Below are 23,231 nucleotides of genomic sequence, written 5' to 3' on the forward strand. Positions count from 1 at the left end.
AGCTTTTGATGTTGCCAGATGTTTTCCCTTATTCCATACTTGCTTTATTCTTCATAAGTGCTTAGCACCATATAAGAAAATTTATATAGATCTTTTAACTAAAAGCAAGCAATCTAAAATAACACTTTTTGCAAAAGATAAAGCACAAATATGAAGATAATGCAGAAAAATGCTCAGAGGATAAGGATATCTTGCCAAAAAGAAAACGCCCTCAGTTAATAGTGCTTAGTGATCACGAAGAAAACATTGTTTAATTTATATTAATAGGCTATGTATCACTTCTTAAGAAAATTTTAATAAAGATATTTATCTTAATTATGAAAATATAATAGCATGTTTTTTTAATTTTTGGAACCTAACCCCCCTTTTCGTACTAGTTCTCTGTTTCGTATAACACAGATTCGTTTAACACGGCAATTTTTTGGAACATAACTCCCGTGTTATATGGGGGTTACCTGTAATTATATACATTTAAAATAATGTGCAACAATCATATTTAAGGAATATGCCACAAGAGGCCAGCATATTATTCAGTTTGTTCTGCCAAGGACTGTCAATTATCACCTATTGTAAATGTATAATTTTTATTACTTTTGTACTTAAAAAATAAGCATAAAAGTAAGAACTGAACTATTCATTAATTACAAAATAACAAGTAATTTATGTATAATTATACAGTGGTAACTCAGGATATGAATGCCCCAGCATACGAAATTTTCAGGATATGACATGAAATTCGAACACATTTTTGCTCCATGATATGAACAAAAACTCACCATACGACGTTACATTAGTTCTCAGTGCCATTTTTTATTCACTTCTGTTCATCGGTCTCAGTCCGCGTGTTTGCTTCGTCGTGGAAGGATCTCACTTGATAAAGGAAATCTTGAGACATTATCAGAAAGTGACTGATTTTATTGAAAAAAAAATCCCAAAAAAGTTCACACTGGCCGTATTGCTACTCGGAGTAATGACATTTGCCAAAGTCATTTTAGAAACATTTTAAAAAGTAGGCAAAGCCAAACTTCTTTGGATAGATATTTTACCAAGCCACCTCTATCCAGTGAAAGTGCTGGTGGAAGTGAAGGAAAGAGAGCAAAAAGCAGTGAATAAAAATTAAAATATATATATATAAANTTAAAAAAAATTAATTAATTAATAAGCTACAATCCTATTTAGAAGAGGTACATTTTGACATAAATTTTGAATTTGCAAGAATAACGTGTACACCGTAATCTTAGTCTGCTGCCACTGCATCCACAAGTATACGCGAGCTGAACACCACCAGTTCAAGCATCTCTTTACCTGTTCGGCTCCTATTGCGCGAATGCAGCAACGAGTCATACTAATGAAAGACATTGGTCCATGTGCACCTGTAAAATAAATATTCAAAATTATCTGATTGTTTACTTATAAATACATAAACATTTTAAAAATTGCAACTAAAATTTGAATTTTATCATTTATCTACAGGTTTAATAGCAGATTATAATGAAAATAAGTGTAACTTAAATTCACAAAAAGAAAAAAACTTTAAACTATAACTTAAAATATTGGCTATCTGAGAAATAAATTGTAAAAAATTGCACAAGCATAATGATAAAAAATATTTTAATATAAAACTCACCATAAAGTCGCAAGGTAAAGCATAAAAAGTAATAAGCATCAATAAGCAAAAGGAATAAACAAAACTTAAAATTGATTAAATTAAAGTGGCAGATTTATTGAAAATTTAAGTGTTTATGTAATAAAGTATTCTAGAATAAAAATTCAACACTACCTAGTGTGTGCAGTACATATTCATTGTAACAAATAATTTTTATTCATCTAAGCTCTAACTATTAAAGGAAATTACTATACTACTAAATGGCAAAAATACTATATTTATGAAGAAGAGTACATGTACAATAAGCAATTTCTGACAAAAACATGGAGGATAATTTCTGGTACACATGCCATATTTTTCTTGTGTAAATAATAAAACCGAAACTGGAAAATATCACATTAATTCACAAATAAACACTTACTTTCCAGCAGCATTTCATGCAGTACATACTTGTTACATATAGTTTTTGGCTTTATTAATAGGACCTAATCAGGCTCACAATTGAATTAAAATATTTCTATAATTGCTGTTCAAATGTAAAAGCATTCCAATTCAAACTCACAGATTTAAAGTTATTCTGAGTAAATTTAAAAATTATTTATTTTCAGATGACACATACAGCTCAAATTTAACAAGTGCCCAAAATAATGTGTGTGTATGTATGAAATATCACTGGAAAGTGAATTTATGCTTCTTGTTGTGACTTGATTTGTAATAAATATAATCTTGACTAAAATAGTCTCCAAGGGGAAAATATTACTTTCAAACTTCAAACATGAGTATGTGTCTGCAATGAAATATAGTACCACATATTAATGCGGAAAAAATGCGTTTACAATAAGTTATGGTATAGACAACAACCAGAATATTGCTTGTTGTCACAATGACGATTTATTCTTAGAATTCAATACGAACAGCATGAAATGGGTCATAAGAATTCCTCTGTACTTATCATACAGAGTTAAACTGATGCTAAAATTTAGTGCATCAGTTGTTTATTAATGCTAAATGAAGCAAAGCTGTGACCTGTCATACTGCAGCACACAAACTCTGAGTGGAAATTAAATGTTTGGCAAAATTGTTCAAAAACAATCATCCAAACTAATCCAATTGTTTTTATTGTATTCAACTTGGTGTATAGGATTGTTTTGTGTTTGTGCTATTATTGTTAACTCCAACACTGTAAGCCTGGAATATATTAACATAAAAACAGTACACATCTGAACCTTAAAAGAAATTAAATTTGGAATTTCTTTCAAGGTTCAGATGTGTACTGTTTTATGTTATTGTTAACACTTCATATTACAATAGTGCTTTATTAGTAATTAGCTTGTAAAAAATAAACTGGATGATGATCATCATTTTTTATTTTTCCCTGCGAATCTTGGGCCTGGGAAATTTTACTCTTTCATCCTCTCCCTCTTGTCAGCCCTGCTTATAGGTGTCTAATACATGTATTTCTTTCAGTACAATTTTCTAATCAACTACATAATTTTCACAAATTGTCACAATTATAAAGGGCTTTAAAGAAATGTGTTACCAATAACATGGACAAAACAGAGGATGATGTACTGTTCAAGGAGGTTGAAGACCATGAAGGCAATGAAACAGGAAGTGGAAATGATGACAATGGATACATTTCAATACATTACATTGCAGTTCACTGATGCTCTGAAGCATATTGGAATGTACCCATTGTACCATCATTCCCACATACTTCAGAGCATCAGTGAATTGCAATTGCAATATACTAAAATGTGTTTTGATTGTCCAACAAATTCATTGGTGTACAGACCAATGCACATCACACTTGTTGAGCTGTGGATATGGTGAGCTCTGATGGCCGACTCCATGATTATATTATTAACACTATTTTTACTATTCATCTGTATTAATGTCACCTAAAGTTATTTTGAAAAAAATAAGTTTGTTAATGTCATATAGTATTGTTTTCTTCCACCATCTTGTTCAGTTGCCAATGCTCCAGTAAAAGCTTATTAAACCATTCACTAGTGCATTGGTTGCTGTGCATGGCAAGCTGGAATGTACCCAATGAAGATGAAAGTGATGAAGTATTGTTTTAATGACTTTCCAAGTTCTTTAATACCAATTTCTAATTATTTTGTATGCAAAAAGTCAGCTTATATTCAGGTCCTAATTTTTTTCAAAAAGTAAGGATTATGAAATTGGGAATCAGCTTTATTCATGCCAATACAGTAAATTTGTACAAAATGCAAGCATATAATGCAGAATGGCCACAAAATCTATAAAAAAACATAGCATTAAGTTAGAGAATATCTTAATAAATTCAATGGACAATGGATTAGATCTGGGTCTTATTGATACCCTAGAATTAAAAGATGATAGGTGTATTAAATACTTGGCTTGGATGTCACGCCAACAGATAACTCAATCAAAAACTTCAGACTAGCAGGCGTTAAAGCGAATTAAGAGAAATATTTTAATCTTGCAAGCGCTTTAAACATAAATATGTACGTCGTCTTCAGGCAATTCAAAATTGAATAGAGAATTCGAAATTGTTCTGTTCGAATTGTTTGAGTTGCCTGAAGACGACATACATATTTACGTTGAAAGTGCTTGCAAGATTAAAATATTTCTCTTAATTCGCTTTAACGCCTCCTTGTCTGAAGTTTTTGATTAAAAGGTGATAATTGACCTAAGATATTATAAAAGAGAAAATATATCAAACTCTGTTTTATAACAATTTAAGACTCAAAAGCATATATTAGATTTATTTAAACTCTTCTGATTATAGAGAAAAATTAAAATTTGTACAGAGAATAGAAAGGAGCATACAAATAACTTAACTACCACATACAAGGACTTTGTGGCCTATCTATTGTATAAATTCAATTATTATATTATATAAAAATATTTAAATAAATAATATATTACTTTTACCTAATTTAGTTTCTATTCCTCTTAGAAGATCATTTGTTTTGAACATAAGCAGCATTTCTCGAGGTACTTTACCTAACAATTTTGCAATCTCTGGCATTAATGCAGCAGCATGATGACGTACTTCATTGCTCTGAAAAAATACAATTTGATATTTTATGTTAATAAACCTATAAAAATTCTATAAATTATTATTTTATATAATGTTATTAAGTAAAACTTATGCAGACAAATATTCTCAAGTAAAGATCAGTTAATATAATAAAATGATTTCAATTGATATGTCATTTTCTTAATAATAAATGTTGAAAGCATAATGTGAATGTATGCCACCATAACAATTTTGTTGGTAAGCTATACTAGTTTATGCATTGGTATTTTCCATTACAAAATGCTTTATTATAACCTTACAAACTGCAAGAGATAGATAGCCAAGCAGTTAGGGTGGCAGTCTACCATTCTGAGGACCAAGGATTGAATCCAGATGGATCAAAAAACTCCAAAAATTTTTTGGGGTGGACCATTCAGACATGTCAGACTTGTCCTTCACCACCCAGATGTCCCATTATGGGTCTGGCCAAACCCATAATGGACTTGCTAAAACAAACTCTAAGTGCCCAGGAGATGGAAGGAATTAAAAAAAAAAAAGGGCCTCATAAACAGTCATAACATTATAAGCATAAGTAGAATCTACCATTATAACTTTGTGTTATAAAATAATGGTAAGGAAGCACTTTTAAGCTGTCTTTATTATTTTATCAGCCGCAATCATACAATCGTTATCAGCATTTTAAACAATCATTTTGATCATTATTTGCTCACAGTACAATATTTTTCATTGTTGTCATTTCTTATTTCAATTATGTTCACTGTTGTTAAAGACATAACTAAAAAACAGCAAGTAAATGACACTGTATAAATAAATAAATAATCAAGGTATGCAGTTTTTAATTATTTTAGCATGTCCTTTTAATACTAGAGTCAAGAAAACCAAAATTCCATTAATTATAGTTTTATTTATTTACCCTACATATTTCTAGCATTGCATGTGTAATATTTGTGAAATCGTGAAAATATAATCATTTCACAGTGTGTTTGTGAGTATAAGACATTGTAGTAGTCCTTTACCAATTAGCAGATGGCATGATGTTGATTTGACCTTATTTTATAGAGCCATTGGCATCATGTGTTGCCACATGATTTCTTAAGCTCACATCTTTAATTTGCATACACACTGTATTGCTATGCATATATGAGCATGTTCTTATAGATGGGACAAAGTCTACACTATATTCAGCAAAGTATCTAAAAAATACACTACTTTTAAAAACTTTTATAGTATTGAAAGAATTTTAATTTGACTTTTAATTTTTCAAAATGATTACCACACAAATATCACCAAATAGTTACTGTATTGGTTCATGTATATTTAATTTACACCGACTGAAAGTACAGTGCTTTTTTCAGTTAAAATAAACTGCCACACATAAGAACATTCTCTTATAAGTGAAGCAGGATGTGTGCAGAAATCAGGGCTGTGGAGTCGCGTAAAAATCTACCGACTCCAACTCCGACTCTTCCTTACCATCCGACTCCGACTCCGTTTCATATACATAACAAGTTGGTAAGTAAAAAGGGAATTGGAGTCGGCGGATTTTTTGACAACTCCGACTCCGGCCAAAACACCAAAATTCCATGACTCTGACTCCACAGCCCTGGCAGAAATATAGTGTGTTTGTATACATATACACTGTATTTCTGCACAAATAACAGCATGCTCTTATGTGAAAATCATTTGTTTTTGTGCTATTTGAAAAATACTTCCTGCTTTGCTTATATATATGATTTTTAACACTATATAACTAGTTATATATATAGTGTTAAAAAGTTAAAAGTAAAGTAAAAGTAATGTTAAAGACCAATACCTCTTCCATTGTCTTCTGTTTCCGATTAATTCCCTCTTGTATTGCTTTCCATGACCGTGCAGTCATGATACAAGCCAGAAGACCATATTCTTCAACACCTAAAGCTTTTGCCCAGTGTTTAATTCCTTCAACATCAGCAGATAGGAGACTCATCCATAGATTTGAATACTGTAGACGGAACTGGTCTGATAATTTCTGTGAATTTAATTATTATTAGTTTCAAATTAATAATGTTTTGGAAATAGTATTTTAGAAACTTACAGAATATAGCCCATGATCTAGAAGTATGATATCAACATCTTTAGATTTCTTTTGAACAAGAATGTTGCCAGGATGAGGATCACAGTGTACATAACCTTTCACAAATATCATTTCACTATATAATTCTCCAAGTTGTTGAAATATCTTAATTCATAATAAAAAGCAAAAAATAATAACAATTAATTAAAGCAATATACCACAAATGCTTTCAAATAAATATATAAGTGATCAAAAAACAGTAATACATTGGAACCATTTTTTTCTGATGTGGTCTAAACATAAATGCTTACACAATATTAACTTTGAGTTTAATTACAGAATATTATATGAAAATATACTGAATTTATTATAAAGCAAGTAAAAGAATGAGATAGTGTAATGAATGATGTAGTTTTCAACTAAATTTAAAAGAACTGGTAAGAAGTCCTGTGGAATAGTGAACCAAAGACATTATACACTCTACTTAGCTATTAAAAGACAAATTAAAAAAAGGATGTGTGGCAAATTATATAATAATAAATTTAATACACCTTTTTAATTACATGATACATTTTACTAAATGATACAGTTAAAGTACAAGGTACATTCTGTTTTAATTAAAAATTATATCATACATAAGGGTGTATTTTTACATTATACATTGTCAAATGTATAATGTAAACATTATAATGGCGCAAAAATCTACGTTGTCAGTGTTGCCACTTTGCTATGTGTGCTATCGCTCGGCGGCAAGAGCGATGTTGCCGTTCAATGCGGCACATGCTACATCCCCTCTCTACACCGCACCGCCTGCCCTTTCACCTCTGCTGATCTAATCGCCAGTTGACTTTCCACTCTTGCTAAATAAAGTGTCCTTGTGCTAAATAAAATAAATAACTATTCTCTTAGTCCTGGTGCATAATTCTAATTTATGGTCGGTTGTGACGTCAATGAATCACGTGACGGAATGATCGCAGTTTAAGCCTATGGGGAGCTGCAGCCTCATGGCTTGTCCACGAAAGCTAACCTATCCCTCTGGGTGATGATCATCACTAGCTAATAGAAAACCTTTTATTTCAACTCAATCAATATTTTACCAGAGACAAAAAATAAGAAAGTTTTCATACTTTTTTTCCGGCAATTGTGCAATGACAGGGAGTTGCGTCACACTCTCTGTTAAGCCTATCACATGTTTAACAGGCAGTCTGGAAGATATTGATGCCGACATGCTCGCTATCGCTCGCAGTCGGCTAGTACTACACCTTTAAGGAATGGGAAGCCCATCAAAATATAAATACCATTGTTGCCACTGACAAATAAAAACCACGAACACCATGACCAACTTTCGTTGACTCAAAAAACATCACGGCCCACTTCTCTCTCCACTCTGAGACCTACACTTGACAACAGAATATGACTTTTAAAAAATCACCAATCAAAGATGATATGTTTTTGCAAAAATATGTAAAAGAAACAAAGGACAAAGAATTGAGTTTGATTCTTGACTGCCGCACTAGGTGGAACAGTCTCCTCAGCATGGTGGAACATTTCTACAGTGTAAAAGTTTGCATCGATAAACCTTTAATAGACACTGGCTCAGACACTAAATTCTTTGCTGACGAGTGGTCACTAATCAACAGCTAACTACTAGACTACTACTAATTACTTACTCACTACTTTACTAACACTAATAATTAAATTACTTATAAATAACTACAGATTGATATGTAGAGCCTATATAAGAAAACTGGTAAGACAGATAGCCACTTCGCCACTGATTATCTGTCCTTACATTATTATAATATAATATATTAATATAAATTAATTAGTAGAATTACCTTTGCTATTATTTAACTTAAAGATTACATTATAATTATAATCTAACTAAACATTCAAAGTTAATTATCTCTATCTTAAGTGTTAAACCGAACCAAAGACAACTTTACTACCTAAATGTGTAAGAAGTTTTACTGATTTATAGTGACCAGTCTAAATAATAAAAGTTTCTTAACTATTTAAAAAAAATGTTTTATTTCTTTAAAAAAAAAACCCATAAATTTCTGGATAGATAGATAGATAACACCTTATTGCACCAAAAATACATTGACGCTGGATCCAGCTGGAATGATGTTGGTCCAGCAAAAATCCAGCTGGATTAAAAACACTGCTGGATTGCAATCCCTAGTTGGCTTATCTTTATCCATAACATCTCAATCTTAATTAAGATTCAGACTTGAATCTCTCTCATCAACATGACAATATCTTAGAATGCAAAAATAAAGATTGCTCATCCTTTTATCTCTTATGTTTACAGCATTTTCTCTAATTTTATATTAAAACAAAAATGTTACAAAGTGTTACTTACACATTGATAAGGAGGATCAACACACAAATAACCTCTATCAATTTTATATTTAACTAGCTGTTACCCGCAACTTTGCCCGCATGGATTCTGCAAGCAAACCCCATTTATATTCAGTATTTAAACAACCATAGTAATTGTTATTTAACACCTACCGCTTAGAATAATGAGAATTGATCAATTTTCTGGAACATTTACAATCATTCTATAATCGAACCAACATGCAATAACAAATTCAAATTTAAAAGGATTCGAACATTTTGTTAAAAAATCGAAATATATAAAAATATTTATAACAATGTCTGAAATGTTATCAATTAAATTAAAACATGTTATCAATTTAATACACCTAAGTACTCAATGAAGACTAAACGTAGTTGAAAACAAAAATCGCATCTAAAATAATACAGTAGAAACCATTCTTCAGGTTACGCCTTAATCCTCTCCCTCTCCCCCTGGCGGGGGAATTTTGAAAAATCCCTTCTTAGTGTGCGTTTTCATGACATACCCTAACTGTGTACAAAATTTCACCTCTTTAGGTTCAGTGGTTTGCTCTGGGCGATGATGAATCAATCAGTCAATCACTTGGTCAATCACTCAGTCAGTCAGTCAGTCAGGACAAGTAATTTTATATATTTAGATTTTTGATACAGAATTATTCTCTCTAAAATAATTATATAATGCTCATTAAAATTAAAATATTTAATATTTTTTTATATACCTGAGTAGATGAAATATGATTTTCCTTTAAATAATTTTTATCATTAACTTGACCTCCTTCACAATATTCCATAGTTAATACTCTAGGTGATGAAAATTCCCAAAAGACTTGTGGAACCTAGTAATCAAGACAAATACTAAAATTAAAATTTGATAAATATAAAGAATCTTCCAGAAAAGAATTATACCATTTTACATTACTGTAATTATGTTAATTATTATCCAAGAGCATTATAATGTACAGTACATTGTAACATTGGAAAACTGTCCAAGTTTCACATTTGATCATTACAATTTCTCAACATGTGCATCTCATTTCAGAGCACACATCTGACCGATACTGAAATTCTTCTTATATTCATTACAGCATATATCTTGTTATTCCTCCCATGACAACCATAATTCTATGGCTTCAACAGATTATTCATTTTGCACAATGACGAGTGATTCCAACTTTTTGAATTGAAAACACAAAACACCTTCTCTATTGCAATCAGATTTTCCTTTATGGCACTTCCTAAATGACAAGACATTTGAATGCAGATGAGAGATGAAACTCAGTTACTCTATTGACTGATGTATGTTGCATACTTCTTGGATAATTATTAACATAATTATGGTAATTTAAAATACTAACATTCAGTCTGGAAGATCCTATATATATTTATGTTATGCTGAATTTGTATTTTTAATTCTTTGTTCTAGAACTCAATGGCTAAAAACATGACAGAACAAATTTTTTTCTAAATTTCTATAAGATTTTTCTTGCAAACTGTCTTTATCTGTCAAATGTTCACTTTTATTTAATCACCTTAGCCACAAGGCCTTCAGTTAGATATGTGAATTATCTCTACTGGATCAATAGAAGTTTCAGAAAAAAGTGTGATGAAAATATCTTAATTTTTATTATAAGAAAATAAAATATTAAAATATTTGTTAAAAGCTGTAATATCATGAATCTGTCATAAAAGTTAGGTAGCTTGCCATATTGTGGTGAATCNAAAGTTAATTATCTCTATCTTAAGTGTTAAACCGAACCAAAGACAACTTTACTACCTAAATGTGTAAGAAGTTTTACTGATTTATAGTGACCAGTCTAAATAATAAAAGTTTCTTAACTATTTAAAAAAAATGTTTTATTTCTTTAAAAAAAAAACCCATAAATTTCTGGATAGATAGATAGATAACACCTTATTGCACCAAAAATACATTGACGCTGGATCCAGCTGGAATGATGTTGGTCCAGCAAAAATCCAGCTGGATTAAAAACACTGCTGGATTGCAATCCCTAGTTGGCTTATCTTTATCCATAACATCTCAATCTTAATTAAGATTCAGACTTGAATCTCTCTCATCAACATGACAATATCTTAGAATGCAAAAATAAAGATTGCTCATCCTTTTATCTCTTATGTTTACAGCATTTTCTCTAATTTTATATTAAAACAAAAATGTTACAAAGTGTTACTTACACATTGATAAGGAGGATCAACACACAAATAACCTCTATCAATTTTATATTTAACTAGCTGTTACCCGCAACTTTGCCCGCATGGATTCTGCAAGCAAACCCCATTTATATTCAGTATTTAAACAACCATAGTAATTGTTATTTAACACCTACCGCTTAGAATAATGAGAATTGATCAATTTTCTGGAACATTTACAATCATTCTATAATCGAACCAACATGCAATAACAAATTCAAATTTAAAAGGATTCGAACATTTTGTTAAAAAATCGAAATATATAAAAATATTTATAACAATGTCTGAAATGTTATCAATTAAATTAAAACATGTTATCAATTTAATACACCTAAGTACTCAATGAAGACTAAACGTAGTTGAAAACAAAAATCGCATCTAAAATAATACAGTAGAAACCATTCTTCAGGTTACGCCTTAATCCTCTCCCTCTCCCCCTGGCGGGGGAATTTTGAAAAATCCCTTCTTAGTGTGCGTTTTCATGACATACCCTAACTGTGTACAAAATTTCACCTCTTTAGGTTCAGTGGTTTGCTCTGGGCGATGATGAATCAATCAGTCAATCACTTGGTCAATCACTCAGTCAGTCAGTCAGACAGGACAAGTAATTTTATATATTTAGATTTTTGATACAGAATTATTCTCTCTAAAATAATTATATAATGCTCATTAAAATTAAAATATTTAATATTTTTTTATATACCTGAGTAGATGAAATATGATTTTCCTTTAAATAATTTTTATCATTAACTTGACCTCCTTCACAATATTCCATAGTTAATACTCTAGGTGATGAAAATTCCCAAAAGACTTGTGGAACCTAGTAATCAAGACAAATACTAAAATTAAAATTTGATAAATATAAAGAATCTTCCAGAAAAGAATTATACCATTTTACATTACTGTAATTATGTTAATTATTATCCAAGAGCATTATAATGTACAGTACATTGTAACATTGGAAAACTGTCCAAGTTTCACATTTGATCATTACAATTTCTCAACATGTGCATCTCATTTCAGAGCACACATCTGACCGATACTGAAATTCTTCTTATATTCATTACAGCATATATCTTGTTATTCCTCCCATGACAACCATAATTCTATGGCTTCAACAGATTATTCATTTTGCACAATGACGAGTGATTCCAACTTTTTGAATTGAAAACACAAAACACCTTCTCTATTGCAATCAGATTTTCCTTTATGGCACTTCCTAAATGACAAGACATTTGAATGCAGATGAGAGATGNGAATTAAAATATATATATATAAAACAACACTAATTTTTTTTTAATCTTTTCTAAGTTATTTTTAAGTTATTGTTACATTATGTAATGTAAGTTAAGTTTTAGTATCATTTCCCTCTCTTCCGCCACCAGTTTACACCTCCACCGTCATCTATCCTCAAAGGTAAAGTGCAAATAAAAATACATTTTTTTAAATCAATTATTATTCTGTTATGGTTATTTATACATTTACAACTACAAAATGCATTTTTCAGTGTTTTCCTTACTATAGTTATTTTTTTTTAATGTACTACTTAGCTTTAATTTGAGTGTGTTTTTCGTGTTGGAACGAATTATTTGGTTTTATATGTAATTGTTTCAGGAAAAAAGATTCACCTTACGACATTTTCATAATACGATCTCAGTTTCAGAATGGATTAATTTTGTATCCTGAGGTACCACTGTATGTATAAAATAATATAACCAAAAAGTTTAATTTAAACTTACCTTGAGCCAAGGGAACTTAATTATCCTTTTAATGTGTTCAGCATTCTTTCCTTCATGTAAAAAATCCAATTCTAAAGGCAGATTATGTTGCATTTCTTCGGCCAACCACATGAATGAGAATTCGGGAAACAACCATGCAATTGCATTAACTAAAAACTAGAAAAAAAAAAGCGTAATTCATACATTAATAATTATTTTATTTTATTTTAAAACATTATCATCAAATTATTTTTGAAAAATTTATTTTAATTATTTAAATCAATTTTAGAATTGAAATTTATGCATTTATGAAGTTCTCAACCTTATAGTAATGTTTAAAATAAAGTGCCTATAAAGGCCATCCCACATTTAAAAATTGATTATGCAAATACCATAATACATTAGGTGATGTTTCGTACATAACTCATATGATGACAACACATCCAGGTTTCACAATCTTGACAATAAAGTGACTTGATAAGCATGTTGTGTGTGATGCATTTGCAAATTGTATGGTTGCATTTGCAACCTTTTTTTTAACACCTTCCAAACTTATCTGGTGTGGCATTTCCAGATCACGAGAGATTTTGTCCAATAACTTCTTAGGTCTGTTGTATGTGAGGTATATCAATATATATTGATACACCTCACATACAGACTCAACACATTCATTGGTATACTGGATACTGAAGCCTAATCATCACTAGTCATTGTCTCACGTCTCTCAGAGACAGTGTCTATGTCACAAGCTGGTCACTGATTAGCTAATCATTTGTTTACACCTCAAGAGATCATCATGTCTATCCAAACGCAATTCTAGTAGACTTTTTCTCTCAGAAGATTCTCTCGTCTCTTATAGACAAGTGTACAGTCGTCTTTCATCCATATCCTCATTTCATTATATCCAATATGGATGACTAGATGCTACTCACCTTATACTGTGTTTTCGTGGAATGACTAGCATGCCAGTCTATCTGGGGAGATCACAAAATCAGATATTTCTGTATGGTAAAATCTGGCATGCTGGTTTATCCCAGGGGATGCTGGCATGCAGGTTTAAGTGAGATTATACATCCCTCTCTAGAGGGCACATTACAAAAAACTAACATTTTTATTCTAACTGTGAAACTGTCAGCTTTACATCAAAAACTACGATTATTCGTTTAATTTCTTCATTTTGTCTTCTTTCTTAAATACTTATAAAATTCTGAAAGTGTTTTTTTAACATGTATTTTATTTTATTTATTTGTCCAAACTGTATCTTCTTCTTTTTGTTACTTCTAACTTTTCTTGTTATTTTTGTTGTTACTTGATTCAAAAATGCAAAAAAATAAACATATTAAATTTGAGAAACTTGCTGTAAATTATCTCAACTTACACAGATTAACATCCCTTTTGTGTGAAATTCGAGAGGAAGGTGTTATTTTTAAGGTAGGAGTAGATGGTCAGTGTAGCCCACACTGAAATTACTTACTACTGCTACTACTACCACTACTACCACTGTCAATAAGTCATTAATTGTTTTGTTATCTTGTAAAAAAACTCTCTTCCTAATTTTAAATCAGTCAAATTACAATGTTATTATTTTATTGTACTCAGAAGAATGTTTTCTTTAACATTTAATTAACAAGTAGTTTTGTTAAATCTGATTAATTTTAGTTGCATTTTAACTGGCATACCAGTAACCCTGGGGTTTCCAGCATGCTTGTCATTCCACGAAAATAGAGAACACATATATTAGAGAACGTTCTCTATTTCAGAAAAGGATACTTTGAGATAGAGATATGCTTATGATTTTTTTTTAAAGTGCCTACTCAGGAATGCCATTAACTCCATCTCTTTTTTAATGATTCTACATCATTTACTGAACCATTGAATATGCTGTTAATCTTTTACTTCTAGCCATTTGTCTCTCTAAGTAGTTTTTGAAATATTACCATCTAATTTCTCCTTAACTAAGTATGCATGCTTTTCTAACTAAGATTATCAAAATTTTTAGCTGCCACATGATGGTAATATACATCACTTTCATGTGGCAGTTGTGGCCTTTTCAAGCATATGCACATTAAACTCTGAGTACTGACCAACATTCTTCAACACATTTTATTCACATTTCCATAAAATCCATTTGTTCAGTTGAGTTTAAAACTAAAGATGTTTGAGGGAATACCCTGTATTTCTTCAACACAAATAAAACTCATATTTGAAAGTGCAATAAGTTACAATATTCAATTTTATACCATAATTTCCATTCATAATATAAAAAATTTCTTCTATAAAATATTTCTTCTAATTTTTAATATAAAGATTTAAAAATTTAAGCCAGTTTGTTTCTTTAAGACTTATTATATCTTAATATAAATTTTATTACTATAAAATTTAATGTTTGATAATACCTACAGTCATGGAAACAATATCGACTTTTGAATGAGACATGACTTTCGGATGTTGAACTTTGACAGCAACTTGCTTTCCGTTATGCAAAACAGCACAGTGAACTTGAGCTAAAGATGCCGCACCAACAGGTTCTACTTCAAATTTCGAAAATATATCATTTGGCTATAAATATAAAAATAATTAGTAACTATATCAGTATATTAATTGAAAATAGTTTTTATAATCACCTCTTTTTTGAGATCCTCTTTGATAACCTGAAATACTTCTTCTATAGAAGATTTTGGAGCACGGCTATGAAGAACACTAAGAGTGGATGTATACTCTTCGGGCAATAAATAATCCATGGCACCAACATGCTGTCCAACTTTAATAAAAACACCACCATTTTTATTACATAAATCTAATAGAAGTTTTGCTGATCTTAAATGTATCTGTCGACAGAAAAATAAACAATTAGCTTCAATGTAAAATAATAATAATAAAAATAAACAAAAAATCTTTAATTTTTAAAATATATATTTCAAGTGACCTTTGACATGACATCATTGTATTCATTTGAATTTGACTGAATTCCAATACGAGAATATTTATAATCAAAGGCAATTCTTGACACCTATAGAAAATTATACACATATATATTAATTCCATTATTAGATAAATAAATCAAAATATTAAAAAAAAACTATAATCTATAATTTTGATAAATAATTAACAAAATATAAAATACAGGTATCCCTCGAACAACATGGCATTCCTACAATATGGTTTCGCTCTAACACAGTTCAAGAATTGGAGACATCACCATACAAACATCACAATTTGAAAATTCAAACACTGTCATTCGATGCTTTTCTATTCAAACAAGTATGTGTGTTGTCTCATGTTTGCCTATGGATTTTAGAATAGCGAAATTACATCAAGTTTTAGGAATTTTTAACTGGTTTAACTGATGTTTTGGTTTTATGTACTGTACATCAACAATAGTACATGCCATAGACAACATGTATCAGCCAACAGATAAGGGGCACCAGCTCGAAATGTGTATTGTCACTTGAAACAATTAGCTTAAAGACTGTAAAGTATGTAAGAATATAAGTGAATGTAAAAAAGTTCAGTGTCTAGTGTCAACACTTCTTGGTGTCTCAAAATATGAAGGAGGGCATGTTTCAACAGAGAATAAATTTTCAATGTTGTTTTGTGCCTTTTGCCTAGTTTTCATTAATGAGAACTGACTGTACAATTTTTCTTCTTCCTTGTCCTACATTCCTATTCTATAATAGCTTTCCTATAAACCAAGTGTCAATGTCATTGGTGATAGTGTTCTAAATGAACCCAAAACACTGTCACTGTGTTTTTATAGATCTCCTAGGAAAATGTAAGCAAATGAAAATATCAATTTTACAAAAAATATAAAGAAAAATCAAGATGTTGATGATACTTCAGATTAATGTCAATGGAAAACTCAGAAGATAACAATGTTTTGCCAAAAAGAAAATGTCTTTGTTTAACAATATTTAGCAGCGGAAGGAAAAATTCATATTATTGTGCAATACTTTTAATTGTAATTGTTAGTTTAGTAAGCATATTTCTCTTAATTACAGAAAAGTATACTTTTACTAACTTTTGGAATATAACCCTATGTTTTGTGCCAGTCCTTTGTATTGTATAGCATGGATTCACATAACATGGCACCTTTTTCAGAACCATGTTATACAGGGATATCTGTATAAACTTAAATTTAAATCAAAACAACATTAATTATATCAAGAAAATAGCATAAGAAACAACTTTAATCTAATAATTATAATTAAGTGATACATGTTTTCAACTATATTTAATCAGCCATTTTCAGATTTGAAGTAAAAACAAACAAAAAGAAAATATGTGGTTTAAAAATACAATGTCACATGCTTAAATTCAAACAAATAAATATTATAATGCAGTTTAGCCTATAAACAGAATGATCCAAAAGTCAGTTAACCAAGATACTTTTTTAATAATATCTTAAAAACAGTTAAAATTTATAGGATGTTTAAATTTGTCATTTGATTAAAATCTCTTGGAATGTGATGGTAACCATTAAAATTAATTAAAAACATTTATTTTCTATTAAATATCTTGTTGGTAAAGAGAATATTAATGAATTAGCAGAATAATCAATTTAATTTTTATGTTAGAATCAATATACTTACAGTAAAAGCTGCTCTCCCAAATCTCCTTAAGGCAACAGCTGACAAATTTAATTCATTTCTGTAATGAGCTATGCCAAATACACTACCTCCAACAGCTCCAGAAATTATACCTAATCTGATAGTAGTTCGAAGCATTTCTCATGATTTGTGTTTGACTACAGAAGGAAAAATTATCTACAAAAAAATTTAAAAAATTAATACTTTTTAATATAATTAATAATTATATAATTGTTCTCTGTCAAAATAGACTAGCAATATGACAGTTAACCAATATATTACAGTCGACCCCCCTATAAGATATAGATACGTTCCAATTTATTAGGAATCTGATTTCTTACAAGTCGTTCCAATCACAGCCCGACACGTGTCAAGTTTACGGAATACGGCTGATTGAAAGGTTTTCTTCCATAAAATTAATCGATTCTACACTAATCCGACTCAACATTTCCAAAATACGTATATTTTTTTGTAGTTTTATAGGAATCGTAATTATAGGGGGGTCAACTGTACTAATAATGATGTTAGTAACAAATTTTTGACATTATTATTAATATCTGATAATTGAAAGTTTATCCCCCACTTTCGATCAATCTTTACAGATGATTATCAATTTTTAAATATGGTGAGGCAGATAAGATATCAGCCTACCACTCAGGGGAACCCAGGATCAAATCTGGATAAGCAATCCGGGGAATTTTTCATAGGCAGTCCAGGTATTCAAGCCCATCCATCCCTTACTACCAGCCACCCTTGTGGACTAAGAGAGCCTTTTTTATGCCCCCTAAATGGGCATAAAAAAGACCTCTCTTAGTGTCCAAAAGGCAGAAAGTAGATAAAAAATCTGACAATTACATGCTTTTTACAAATCCTAAAATATATATGTATATGTGGTAACCCAGAAACCAGTTAGGAACAGTGTTGTCATTTGTGATTAAACCACTTCCTCCTATGAAAGGAGGACCAGATGTATCTGATTTCAGGGGACTGTCTCCAGTTTTGCCTGTTTTTATTAATTAATTTTAGAATCAATCTTTGAATAGTGTAATTTTATTAACATTCTGATATAATGTGACCAATTTGGAGATCAATATATAAATAAAATCTTTAAATATAACTGAAGTTTAATCAGTTTAGACCCCAATTTCATTGATTCTGAAATGTGTCCCTAGTTGGATTGTAAATGTTCTATAGTCAGCCTACCTATGAAGCAACTGAGTCATGAATAACAAGCAACAGTCCCAAAGTGACTTTAATCATTTTTAAAATATCCCAGTTAAATGACTTTTGGGCAGCCTGTACAAAATTTGTATTTAATAATGAACTGTTAAATACTTTTGTCCTATAAGGCGTGGCTAATGTAGCCATATAAACAAAGACATATGCAAAGATACAATTCTAACTAGTATCTTTATCCTACAAATGAAATAAAGATTAGAAGTTGTACTAGCACCCATATAAAAAGTTGAGGAAAATGTTTTCATGATACTATTATAATCTAGGTATATAGTTTTTTTAGAGCAAAGTATTGGTTAAAGTTTTCAACTAGCAATAAAGGTTGATTAAAACATCACTGGCTATGATATCATCTCTGTGCAATGCTAGTCTAAGATATGTTAATGATATGAAGAAAAACAAATACTGTATTAGTCAATTTGGTCGTCACCACCAAATAATTTGTACAAGGATGCATTAATGTCTGCAAAGTTTCGTTAAATGTATAATCTGGTAATGCTGTATTGGGCAGGTTAGTAACATGTGTTAGATCAATGGTTGCCAAAGTGGGATGGACACACCTCTAGGGATATGTAAAAAATTTTCAGGAATTCACAAGAAAATCTGCAACCAGTCAATATTGTTTTTAAGCCTATTATCTTAAAATAATAATAAACAGAATGATTAAATAATCTTCAACACTGTATGATATGCTAATTTTATTTTAAAACTATAGCTCTAAGGGGTGCATGCAGTAAAAAAAGTTTGCTGACCACTGTGTTAAACAGCAATTGAGATGTTCTGTATTTATTCCTTATATACCAGTTTCCTCTTTTTATTTAATTAACTTTTTCTATACTATAAACACTAAAAAGATTTTATTATGTCAATCACAAGTTCAACAAAGCCTGTAGTGAGACAAAATGATAAAAGATGGGACCAATGATCCCTCTAAGCCAGAGAAATAAATGTGTAGACCAGCCTAACTGCTGTTCAGAAGAGATCATGACTTGCACAACTGATGCTCATACAGCCAAATATAAAAGTAGGTGGTGACTACACAGCTTGTAAGGAATATCAATAAAAAGAAAGTGTGTTATTTATTATAATTTACTATTTAAAAATTATTAATATTTGCTATTAAAAATCAATGCACAATTATTAAAAATTACTGCATATCTTAGAGTGGTATTTCCCAAAGTTTTCATACACTACCCTCTTTTAGTGCATACATTTCTGTATAGAGCACTAAACGACTATTCCTATTCCTATATATATAGGAATAGGAATATATATATTTTGTTTCTTCAAAATAAGTTTTGGTCCCTCTGTCTTCTAACACCCTTTAAGTCTTCTATAATCCTCAATAAAGCAGTAGCATCCACTTTGGGAATCATCTTAGAGAAGGAGGATGGATGTGATGTATCAAACTAGTAATGAAAATCTTTGTTTTGACCTGCATTCAAACCTGGGCCTCAAGAGTTATATGCTAATGCCTTTATCATCTCAGTTATTCAATTTCAAATAGATTTCACTTTTAAAACCTAATCAGCTTTTGAAAAACTTGTAAAATGAGACATAAAATTTCCCATAAAAACCCTTATAAACTAAGATTACATTACACTTTAATTATGTAATACTACATGTGCATTTAAATACAGCATTTCATACATTCATAATTGCAAAATTTTATACCTATGTGCAAAAGCAAAGCTTATAAAACAAGTTTTAAAAACTTGGCTTACTATAATACTATTGATATATAAAAATTTACTGTATTCTACTTTAATATACTAGACTTTAATGTAATGATAGAGTCTATTACATAATTTTTTTTAAAATGAATGTATTCCAGAAGTATTAATAAATGTTAAACTACAAAATATCATACAGATGTTTGATAAATGTATTTACTTCACTTGTTGAGCTGATGAACTTATGCAAACAGATTATAAGTCCTATATCAGTCCATGGAAGCTGTGGAAGTGCAGCTTTCCTTGTATTTTCTAAAATATAAATACATATTGTCCAATTATTTTCATATTTTAATGTACTTTGAATTACTTAAAATTAATATTTTATTATAACCATATTATGTATTTTATTACAAATTTCTATACATGTGAAAAACAATGATAAGATTGCTATTGTATATTCGAATATAAATTTGTATATGCATATTCTCAATGGAAAAGCTGTATTGTTGAATACAAGATAGCTTCCACGACAAAAATATAAAAATATTTGAATCGTGTAAAGCAGCCAGATTATACGCATTCATACATGTGCTTCACAGAGCACTAACCTCATGCAGTTTAGCTCACGGATGCTACACATCAAAATATCGTATAATGCTTCCAGTGATTCTATCCAGGGCCGGCACAGCTTCCCTATCATCAAATGTCATCGCACGCCACTGATATATACACTAGTACAACTATTCTCATAATTACTTCTCTATGGTTTATTTGATTTGATGACATAGTATATACCAATGCAGAACATGGTTAGTTTATGCAATGGTGCCTCTTATTACCAAAGCTTCAAACTGTCCATTTTAGACATAGCTAAATTCTTCATATAATTTCAGAGAAGGAAATGAAATCTAACTTCTAATATATTGGAAAAAATGCATTTCAACTAAATCAGCTCTCCAATAAAGTAGGAATTCACATAAACAAACATCACAAAACCCGATATATTTGTAAAGCCAAAGAACCACAGGATTACATCAGGCTACTTTTTCGCAATTATATTTAATTAATTACTAAATAATTTGTCACTAGATGGAGGTATTAGGTGTCATCTCTTATTAAACAAGTACTTTTCAGTCTCCCAGTCACTATCACTAAAGCTTACTTGACGAATAATTACAAATCTTGGCATTGTTTAACAAGTAAGAAACTATGATAAGTGAGAAGGCTCAACAATACAGGTTCCATCAGGAAAACAAGCAATTACAAATAGACAATTATTAACTTTTTAATATTTATTAACAAGTAACATGTTCAAACAATATAATTTGCCATTTTTATGTTTCAAAGACAACATCACTCGAGTGACCTTCATTCGTGTGTAGACATTCTTCACGTCTTTGAAATATGTCACGCATAGAGCAGTGCAACAAATTTTTAGGTAGTTATTGATTGCACGACAAATTTTTGCCTTAAGAATTTCAATATTTTGCAGACAATCTTTATATACCAAACTCTTCGTCCACAAAATATTGAAACTCTTAAGGCAGAATCAATACCCAAGACTATGTCATTTATATACGCGCACGATACTTCAAAGATGCTAAGAATGTCTGTGCACGAATGAAGGTCACTCAAGCAATATCATTATCAAAACATAAATAGATCTGCAAAATCCTACTTAACATATAATAACTCATATCTTGAGGCATAGTGAGAGAATATTAATCAAATCTATCTTAAAATAATTTTAAAACCTTTAATATACCTTAATTAGCATGCTTAATGGACACTTTATGTGGTCAAGTTTAATTTGTACAATAACATAACCTTCATCCAAGTAGAAGTTACCTTTAGGCCATTGATTATATGTACACATGTACTGTGTACATGTAATCAGGGTTTTGTGTACACGTGTACTGTACGAACACGTGTACACAAAACCCTGAAAGTAACTTGTATTCAATTTTCTTATGCCTTGATAACAGAGTAAACACAAGCAAAAGATTAAATTAATATATTTAAAATTATTCTTTAAGTTATAATATATAAATAAATAACAAAACAACCTTCCTAAAGTTCAAATTTACTTCTCTCTACTTCCTCTTCCTGTAAAAAAAATTAACCCTGCTGACGTATATTTTCGTATTTTTAATTATAAAATTTATTATACGAGTATTTATAATTAAATTCGTCAATAAAATATTACTTTTGTTGCTTTTTATTTTTTACTCATAAATTAATCATTTTCATTTTTAAATAAACTAATTAAAACCGAGATTACAATCACGTGACTGTTCTTTTTCTTGATTGGTGGTTTCTGAAATTTAAAATTTACGTCATCAGTTGTTGTTGTTGTTTGTGATGTCGACATGTAAGTAAAGACGGATTTTATAGGGATTTATGACAAGGTGAGATTTATTTATCCTTATTTAAAATTTAGATAATGATTTTTTTTATATAATGTTTTATCTGCAAGCGCAATTAAATTAATTTAGCGTGTTTTTGAATAAAGAAAGTGTAATTGCAATGTTGTCGGATTGCAACACGCCGCGACGCGAAGTGACGCGTCGCGATGCCTCCGCGCCGCGTTTCTTCGATGGTACATAGTTTACGATATGGACCATCTACTAGTTTTCATACTTCCATTAAATATTTAAACGGATTTTAATTAAAAATCAAACTAAAGTTCTTAATCTCCTTCAATTATCTTCATTTTTGGCTCTTTTTTGGATCTTTTTCTATGAGTTCAGCCAGGC

General features: G+C 30.2%; 1 protein-coding gene and 1 long non-coding RNA gene across 3 annotated transcripts; one reads left to right on the top strand and one right to left on the bottom strand.

The window, feature by feature from the left end:
- Window positions 1–1,145: 1,145 nt before the first annotated feature.
- On the bottom strand, window positions 1,146–22,676 carry LOC111632395 (uncharacterized aarF domain-containing protein kinase 1-like). 2 transcript variants are annotated; one of them, XM_023376809.1, is made up of 12 exons: window positions 22,542–22,676; window positions 20,693–20,784; window positions 17,567–17,740; window positions 15,904–15,987; window positions 15,602–15,805; window positions 15,378–15,536; window positions 12,999–13,154; window positions 11,963–12,079; window positions 6,712–6,855; window positions 6,451–6,645; window positions 4,529–4,658; window positions 1,146–1,373 (listed from the first exon to the last, which is right to left on the bottom strand). In XM_023376809.1, the coding sequence occupies exons 3-12, from the start codon at window positions 17,699–17,701 to the stop codon at window positions 1,156–1,158; spliced, it is 1,542 nt and encodes a 513-aa protein (XP_023232577.1). In that variant the 5' UTR covers window positions 17,702–17,740; window positions 20,693–20,784; window positions 22,542–22,676; the 3' UTR covers window positions 1,146–1,155. The 2 variants fall into 2 exon arrangements, with proteins under 2 accessions (XP_023232577.1, XP_023232578.1); XM_023376810.1 differs by lacking the exon at window positions 22,542–22,676 and adding an exon at window positions 22,241–22,445.
- LOC111632397 lies at window positions 5,277–15,756 on the top strand. The gene is made up of 3 exons (XR_002757851.1): window positions 5,277–5,461; window positions 15,380–15,502; window positions 15,649–15,756. It is a non-coding gene; the product is annotated as an uncharacterized LOC111632397 (long non-coding RNA).
- Window positions 22,677–23,231: the final 555 nt, after the last annotated feature.

Source organism: Centruroides sculpturatus, unplaced genomic scaffold (genome assembly GCF_000671375.1).
Source record: "Centruroides sculpturatus isolate CEXI.00-Female unplaced genomic scaffold, Cexi_2.0 scaffold834, whole genome shotgun sequence".
Classification (NCBI taxonomy): Eukaryota; Metazoa; Arthropoda; class Arachnida; order Scorpiones; family Buthidae; genus Centruroides; species Centruroides sculpturatus.

Excerpts from the sequence above, each read along its gene's own strand:
- LOC111632395 (XM_023376809.1), bottom strand. The coding sequence starts at position 17,701 with ATGCTTCGAACTACTATCAGATTAGGTATAATTTCTGGAGCTGTTGGA. Across the intron at positions 13,155-15,377 it reads TCGATATTGTTTCCATGACT|TTTTTAGTTAATGCAATTGC; the intron begins GTAGGTATTATC and ends TTTTTTTTCTAG. Across the intron at positions 1,374-4,528 it reads AGGAATAGAAACTAAATTAG|GTGCACATGGACCAATGTCT; the intron begins GTAAAAGTAATA and ends TTTATTTTACAG.